The following is an 8,316-nucleotide window of genomic DNA, read 5'->3' on the forward strand; positions in this document are numbered from 1 at the left end:
AGAGGGCTGAAAGCCCTATGAAGCAGTATATAAGTCTAACTGCTATCCCTAGGAAACTCCCTATGGGTTTTACAAATAGTGCTTTGTTTAGTGACCATTCCAAGTTACAACAGGATTGAAAGAAGTGACTGATGACCGGGTTTTTTTTTTTACAGTTTTCACTATTGCAGCATCTCCACCGTCACGAGAACAGGCTTCAGCTGATCTTCTGCCCCACTGATCTGCGGCTCCGAAGGCAGCTGATAACTATCAGATGGCCCTGGCCTCATCTCTGCCTCCGACACAGAGCCCTGATCAGAGCCTTCTCCAGACTCCAGGACTGGCCCATGTTCCTCCCCAACCTCCTCCCTGTCTGAGTCTGCCGCCAGTTCCGCTGGCCTCTGGTGGATCACAACACATGTGGCCGTTAAGTCAATTTGTCTTCCTCCATTGACTTGCTGGGAAAATAACAAATGGTGACCACAGGACAATGCAGCTGCCATAATTACTTGCCAGTTACCAAGCACTCAGATTTTGATATTGCAATGGTCGTAAGTGTGAAAACTGGTCGTAAGCTGCTTTTTTTCAGTGCTGCCGTAGCTTCTGATGGTCGCTAAGCAAATAGTTATGGAGACCACAGATTGCGGGAGAGAAGATTTAAGAAAGGAAGGTACACATTCCCACCTACATTCCTTAGCCCTCTAAAGCAAGGTTTCCCTTGGGAACTTTAACATATGTGGACTTCTACTCCCAGAATTCTCCAGCCAACGTAGCTGCCTGGGGAATTCTGGGAGTTGAAATCCACACTTGCCAAGATTGGGAAACTCTGATCTAAAGAACCTTCAATTCAGGAAGGAGCCACTCTGTGCCTGAGAAAATATTCCTGAAATATTCTTCTTTTCTGAAGGAGGTTCCAAAAACAAATTCTCTTAATCCAACGTAATGTGGTGTGTTTGTGTGTTTTTTTTCAACATAGCACTTGCCTAATTCAAAAAAGAAAGAAAGAAAGAAAGAAAGAAAGAAAGAAAGAAAGAAAGAAAGAGGGAGGGAGGAGGGAGGGAGAGGAAGGGAAGGGAAGGAAAAGAAGGGAGGTAGGAAGGATAAAGGGAGGGGAAGGAAAGAAAGGGAAGGAGGGAGGGGAAGGGAAGGAGGGATGGAGGGAGGGGAAGGGAAGGAAGGAGGGAGGGAGGGGAAGGGAAGGGAAGGAAGGAAGGTACGAAGGATATAGGGAGGGGAAGGAAGGAAAGGGAAAGAAGGAGGGAGAGGAAGCTAGCAATTAAATAAGCAAGCAAAGGCAATAGCACAGATTTATATACTGCTTCACATTACTTTACGGCAGAAAGGAGGGAGGGAGGGAAGGAGGGAGGGAAGGGAAGGAAAGAAGGGAAGGAGGGAGGGGAAGGAAGGGGAGGGAAGGGAAAAAAGGAGGGAAAGGAAGGGAAAAAGGGAGGGAAGGGAAGGAGGGAAGGGAAGGAGGGAGGGAAGGGAAGGAGGGAAGGGAAGGAGGGAAGGGAAGGGAAAAAGGAAGGGAAAAAAGGAGGGAAGGGAAGGAAGGAGGGAAGGGAAGGAGGGAAGGAAGGAGGGAGGGAGGGAAAGGAAGGAGGGAAGGAGGGAAGGGAAGGAAGGAGGGAGGGGAAGGAAGGAAGGAAGGAAGGAAGGAAGGAAGGAAGGAAGGAAGGAAGGAAGGAAGGAACAAAACAGGGGTGAATAGTAGAACACTACTCTCTGTAGCTACCAAGAGCGAAGGTCAAGTGAAGGGAGATTTTATTTTTAGCATCCCAAATGCTTCTAAGTTACTCCTCTGCTAATGAGGAGGATGGCTTGTGCGTCTCCCCACAAACAAGAAGCCCAAAGGGATCCACATTCTGCAAAGTCGGTCTTAAACAATGAAATCCCGGACACATTTTATCTTCTCTGCCAAGTCCATAAATCAAGAGTTAAGATTCTTTTCGTGCCCAATCGGGGGGGCTCCGGTGGCCCTTTCAGTGCAGTTGGCAGAAACGCAGGTCCAAACCCAAGCATTCCCCTGATGTGTCAATAGTATCTCTTTACACCCAGCAATGTCACACAGTTACTCTGTTTTAAAAAAAGAAAGAAACAGCCACTTGATCCCTTCTTATTCTAAGTGGAAAGAGAGCCGCAGCTACAACTCAACCACATTTGAGCACAACCGAACCAAGCTCAAAAGCACTCGCTCGGCTGAGTGCTTGGAGTTAACAGCTTTCCTGGGCAGTTAACCCTCTTAAGCCCCCTTAAACAGGCCAGCAAGAATCTGGTGGCATCTTGGCAAAGCCGTAAGCTTCCACAGACTCTTTCGCTCAATGTGACCCGCTGTGGTCTTGTAAGGCACCACAAAAGCTTTCGGCAGTTTGCGTGCCTCGGTGCATTATCCACAAGACTTTAGGGAGGAATTAAACCAATTTAAATAAAGCTCGGGCACTTCCACACCACCTATATACAGTACTAGTGCTTCGCAAGGTATGTCTAACTTGGTTACTGAATTAATATACTGTATACACTTACATACACATATAGTATGAGACTCGTGAGTTCTAGTCCCACCTTAGGCAGGAAAGCCAGCTGGGTGAATTTGGGCCAATGATCAAGAGATTGTGAGTGACTTATAAAGTTACTTACAAAGTAATAAAGGCGGGTTTTTACTCCATTTCATTCTTGTCATTTTAACTGTTTCGACATTCACCAAAAAAAAAAACCCCTCATATTTCTATTTTTATTGTTTTGTAAGCTGCCCAGAATCACTCTGGATAGTGAGATGGGTGGCAAATAACGGTAATGAATAAATGAATAAAGAACTGAAATAAATAAGCGCACATCTTTCCGTAGCCTTTTAAAGCAGCTGGGTTTTCCATTGGAACGGCCTCTCCCTTTGCTGCTTCAAAGCGTTAGCTCACCCACTAAAGTAAAATCCCAAAGATTAGGACAACGGGAGAACCTAGATTTTACATTGCACTGTTTAGGATTGAATTCTAATAGAGGAAATTTTCAAAGAGATCCAGGAAAGCGCCCTTATAAAAACAAACACTGCTTTAAAAAAAAAAAGAGCAAATATTAGTACCGCTTTATAAAGCTTTAGTTAAGGCCACACCTGGAATGCTGCATCCAGTTTTGGTCACCATGTTATAAAAAAAGATGTTGAGACTTGGGGGAAAGTGCAAAGAAGAGCAACTGAGAGGATCGAAGGCCTGGAGACAAAAATTATCCGAAGAATGGTTGCAGGATTTGGGTTTGGCTGGTCGAGCGGTTCCACCACAAAACCGCGGAGGACAAAATCGCGCTCGACGAAAGCGCGCATTTGACGTCATCACAGCGCGACGAAAACATCGCGCTGTGATCGAAAAATGTAAAAATAAAGCGAAAACCTTACCCTAACCCCCACAAACCTAACCCTAAACCTAACCCTAAACCTAACCCTTAACCTAACCCTAAATCTAACCCTAAACGTAACCCTTAACCTAACGCTAAACCTAACGCTAACCCTTAACCTAACGCTAAACGTAACCCTAACGCTCTAAACCTAACCCTAACCCTTAACCTAACCCTAACCCTAACCCTAACCCTAAACCTAACCCTTACCTTTATGTGAATCGGCTTGCTTTAATTTTAATTTTATTTCAATTTTTCATTTTTTTTGTCACGCTGTGATGACGTCAAATGCGCGCTTTCGTCGAGCGCGATTTTGTCCTCCGCGGTTTTGACGGGTCACGGGTCGAGCAAAGGACCAGGAGGGGAAAGCAGTATTTTCTGGCTCATGCAACACACTGATAAGAGTTTGATTGGGGACTATCAATTGAGGGTTAATGATCACAGATGGGTTTTCTCCAGGACACTCTGTGCCCAACCTGGGTTTATATGCTGAGAGGGGAACCCAAGGGCTCCTCCATTCACACCACAAGCTGCACCACAGAAGAACCAGCCAAGGTGACCACTAACCAAGCCCAAAGGGGAAAAAAAACGCATCACAGCATCCTTGTCTAATCTAGGGAAAGAGGTTTGTTTCTCATGCTGCGCCTAACCCTTCGGCTCCTTTCTCTGCAGGATTCGGGTTCCTGGGGGGAAAGCCAGGCCACGATGGGTTTAACCCAGGTTTAAGGGGTCGTGCGAACGCAACCACAAGGTTCTTCTCTTTTTCACCCCCCCTTTTACCTCTTCAGATAGTTCCTCCCGTACAGGATCTGCTGCAGCAAAGTCACCACGGCGAAGGCGCAGATGAAAATGAAAAGCAAACTTCGGTTCCCTAGCAAATCCCGGTTGAAAGTCGGGTCCGTGTAGTAGCCCATCCTGGCGGCGGAAGGGCGAAGGCGAGGCTGAAATCCGTCCGGTCAATCCCGGCTCCAAAGCCCCATTTATTCGGGCACCGGGACGGCCAGGCGGCGGCCGGGGCGCCCCGGAGGAGCGCAAAAGCCAAGGACGCGCCGTCCCCGCATCGCGCCGGAGAACGGGACGGCGGAGCCGGGATGGGCGCCTTCCCAGCGACCCCGGCAAAGTTTCCCGGCCGCTTGGAAGAAGCGCGGGGCGGTCGGCAGAAGAAGCCGGCAGAACGGGTCCTCCTCTCTCGTCCCTGCCGTCCCCGGCGCGCCCCCGAGGAAGGCGGCGCTGCTGCTGCTGCTTTTCCCCGGGAGAAGCCAAGCAGGCGCGAAGAGCCCCAAAGTGGCCGCCGGCGCCGAACCCTTCCCAGCCCGACGCCTGGCGTGGCTTGACAAGGAAGGGCGGCCGGGGGGGATGGCGCGGAAAGCCGCAGTTCGCCGCGGCGACGCTCCGAGCCGCGTCCAAAGGCGGACGAGGGAGGGAGGGAGGCCGGGGGAGGGTCTCGCTTGGCGGGAGGGAAGCTGGGAGAGAATGGCTCCTCCGTCTCCTGTCTCGGCGATGCCTCCTCCTCCTCTTCCTCCTCCTCCTCCCGCCTTGCGCCGGCTTCTCCTCTCCCCCTCCTCGCCTTCCTCACGCCGTCCAGCCTCGGAGAAAGCGAGCAAGGTCGCCGCGCCTCCCCTTCAAGGACGCGGGAGCGCCGCGCTGCCTCGCCGAAGCTCTTGAGGGAAAGCCGGCTGGACACGCGGCCGCAGGCCGGAGACTTTCAAGGATTTTGTCGTCGTCGTCCCCCACACACACACATACACCCCCAAAGCCCCTCTTTTCCCCCCACGTCTCCGTCTCAACCTTTGAGGTGTTTTAGGGGTGGTCCTCGGCTTACAACGGTTCGCTTCGGGACCGTTGGGTGAAGTGACTCTTTCTCTCCCCCCCCTCTGTCCAATATTTGAGGTGTTTCACAGGTGGTCCTCGGCTTACAACACTTCATTTAGTGACTGTTGGGTGAAGTGACTCTATCTCTTTGAGGTGTTTGACAGGTGGTCCTTGACTTACAATGCTTCATTTAGTGATCATTTGGTGAAGTGACTCCCCCCCCCCTCCTCTCCATCCAACGTTTGAGGTGTTTGGCAGGTGGTCCTTGACTTACAATGCTTCATTTAGTGACCATTTGGTGAAGTGACTCCCCCCCTCCTCTCCGTCCAACATTTGAGGTGTTTGACAGGTGGTCCTTGACTTACAACACTTCATTTAGTGACTGTTGGGTGAAGTAACTCTATCTCTTTGAGGTGTTTGACAGGTGGTCCTTGACTTACAATGCTTCATTTAGTGACCATTTGGTGAAGTGACTCCCCCGCCTCCTCTCCATCCAACGTTTGAGGTGTTTGGCAGGTGGTCCTTGACTTACAATGCTTCATTTAGTGACCATTTGGTGAAGTGACTCCCCCCCTCCTCTCCATCCAACGTTTGAGGTGTTTGGCAGGTGGTCCTTGACCTGCAACGCTTTGTTTAGTGACATTTGGGTGAAGTGACTCTTTCTCTTTGAGGTGTTTGACAGGTGGTCCTTGACTTACAATGCTCCATTTAGTGACCATTTGGTGAAGTGACAGTTTCTCCCCCCTCTCTGTCCAACGTTTGAGGTGTTTCACAGGTGGTCCTCAACTTACAACAATTCATTTCGTTTAGGGACTGTTGGATGAAGTGATTTTTTTCTCTTTGAGGTGTTTGACAGGTGGTCCTTGACTTACAATGCTTCATTTAGTGACCATTTGGTGAAGTGACTCCCCCCTCCTCTCTATCCAACATTTGAGATGTTTCACAGGTGGTCCTTGATTTGCAACGGTTCATTTAGTGACATTTGAGTGAAGTGACTCTCTTTGAGGTGTTTGACAGGTGATCCTTGACTCACAATGCTTCATTTAGTGAACATTTGGTGAAGTGACTCTTTCTCCCCCCCTCCCTGTCCAACGTTTGAGGTGTTTCACAGGTGGTCCTCGACTTACAACAGTTCGTATAGTGACTGTTGGGTGAAGTGACCATGGCCCTGAAAGCAAGGACTTAGGACCGTTTTTCACGCTTAACGACCATTGTGGCGTTTGCCCAAGATCACCTGAGCAAAATTCGAATGCTTGGCAACCGACTCTTACTTATGACAGGTAGCTTTACAGCTGCTCTCTAAGCAGTTTGGAGAGTCAGCACATTGCCCCCAACAGTCTGGGTTCTCGGTTTACCAACCTCGGAAGGGATCAGACCGAGTGCTGAAACGGATGCGCGCACATGTGCGGGAAACTGGAAGACCAGGTGCCCGGTGTACATGGCCACCTGGTCTTCCAGTTTCTGACGTGCGTGTGCATTCGAACACTCGTGCCGGAAACTGGAAAATCAGCAACCCCTTGTGCATAGGCGCACCAGGAAGATGATCTTCCAGTTTTTGGTGTGTGTGTGCATTCCAGCCAGCTGGTCTTCCAGTTTCTGGCACGCATGCATGCATGCATGAAACTGGCTGGGCTGCGTCCGCGTGCCGGAAACCGGAAGATCATCTTCCCGGCATGCTGATGTGCACTGGGCAGTTGCTCTTTTGGTTTCTGGCACATGTGCGTGCATGTGCGTGCATGTTTCAGCACTCAGTCCTGAAAAGGTTCACCAATACTGCCCTAAGAGAGTGGTTATAAGTTGAGCACAATCTGTACTTGGTTTGTATTCAGTCCTATGCCTGACCTGTGTTGTGGTCCTCCAGCAGCCTGCAGAGCTGGCAGCAGAGTTGGACAGCAAGGAGGTTGGGGAGGAACATGGGCAAGTCCTGAAGTCTGGGGAAGGCTCGGATGAGGGCTCTGCGTCGGAGGCAGAGAGGGAGTCAGGACCATCTGCGAGTTATGTGCTGCCTTCCAAGCCTCCAGAGTCAGACAGCAGCAAGGTAGAGGAGCAGGGGGCGCCAGTTTGCGCAGGCGCAGTGCTGCCAAAAGGCAAGAACAGTTAAAACAGAAGGGACAACTCAGGAGTAAGGTTTGGAAGTGATTGGCCCCTCCCATAGGACATAAAGGAGGAGCAAAGGCACATGAGCGTTTGCAGGAAGCAACTTGGTTCATGCTGGTCGGTTTACCTTCTGAAGCTCCGTTTGGACTCTGTGCTGCGTGTGGCCTTGCCAAGCTAATTGCCAATTAAGTCTTTGACAGCATTTTCAAAGAAGATATCAGCCTTATCCCGAAGGACTTTGGCAGCCTACTGTAGAACTCTTTACAACTATTTGGGACTCCTTGGGGGTTTTAATGAATATAATTCACAGCCTTTGAAATAAAAAGAAGGTTTTTGGACCTAATCATGTGCTTTTTGCTGTATCAGGAAGCCTAGGTCAGAACAATCTGATGATGACCACATCACGTTCACCCTTAGTGTTCCTCGTCAGTCTTCAGGTTCAGTCCCAGAGGTGCCTTTTTTCAAGAGGCGAGTGGAAATTTCTGGTTTTTCTTCGAAGACGTTTCACTTCTCATCCAGAGCTGGAGAATCTTCTTGGATGAGAAGCGAAACGTCTTCAAAGAAAAACCAGAAATTTCCACTTCGAAATGTCTTCAAAGAAAAACCAGAAATTTCCACTTGCCTCTTGAAAAAAGCACCTTTGGGACAACCGTGACCTGGATGATTGAGAATCTCTGTAGACCTTCAAGGTTTAGTGTTTTCTGGGCTGCCAGTGTTCCAACATAATTTCTAGGATAGAGACAGAAATTGGAATAATGCCCGTAGATCTGTAAGAGCTTAGATGAGCAATTACTCACTTCAGTGGGTTAGTTCGATGTATTTGGTCCAGGCTTTTTCAGAAGGGCAAGGCAGGCCTTAACGTACGACCACCATGGAGACTAAAAATTTCTGTTGTTAAGTGAGACGTTTGTTAAGGGAGTTACAACATTTCTGGGCACAGTCGTTAAAGGAATCGCTGCAGAAGTTTAAGTGGGTAACACAGTTGTTAACTGAATCAGGCTCCCCCACTGATTTCGCTTGCAAAAGGGGATCACGTGACCCCCC

At 49.4% G+C, this 8,316-nt stretch overlaps 1 protein-coding gene across 2 annotated transcripts in view; it reads right to left on the reverse strand.

Annotated features, from left to right (window-relative positions):
- Positions 1-4,372, reverse strand: part of ST8SIA5 (ST8 alpha-N-acetyl-neuraminide alpha-2,8-sialyltransferase 5) — a 63,307-nt gene extending 58,935 nt beyond the window's left edge. For both annotated transcript variants that reach the window (XM_087715290.1, XM_087715289.1), the window contains exon 1: positions 4,144-4,372. In XM_087715290.1, the coding sequence (XP_087571416.1) occupies positions 4,144-4,277 (134 nt within the window). In that variant the 5' untranslated portion in view covers positions 4,278-4,372. The remainder of the gene's footprint in view (positions 1-4,143) is intronic.
- Positions 4,373-8,316: the final 3,944 nt, after the last annotated feature.

The sequence above is a fragment of the Thamnophis sirtalis genome, unplaced genomic scaffold (genome assembly GCF_051295495.1).
Source record: "Thamnophis sirtalis isolate CommonGarterSnake01/CBP01778 unplaced genomic scaffold, rThaSir2_p1.2 scaffold_5, whole genome shotgun sequence".
In the NCBI taxonomy this organism is placed as follows: Eukaryota; Metazoa; Chordata; class Lepidosauria; order Squamata; family Natricidae; genus Thamnophis; species Thamnophis sirtalis.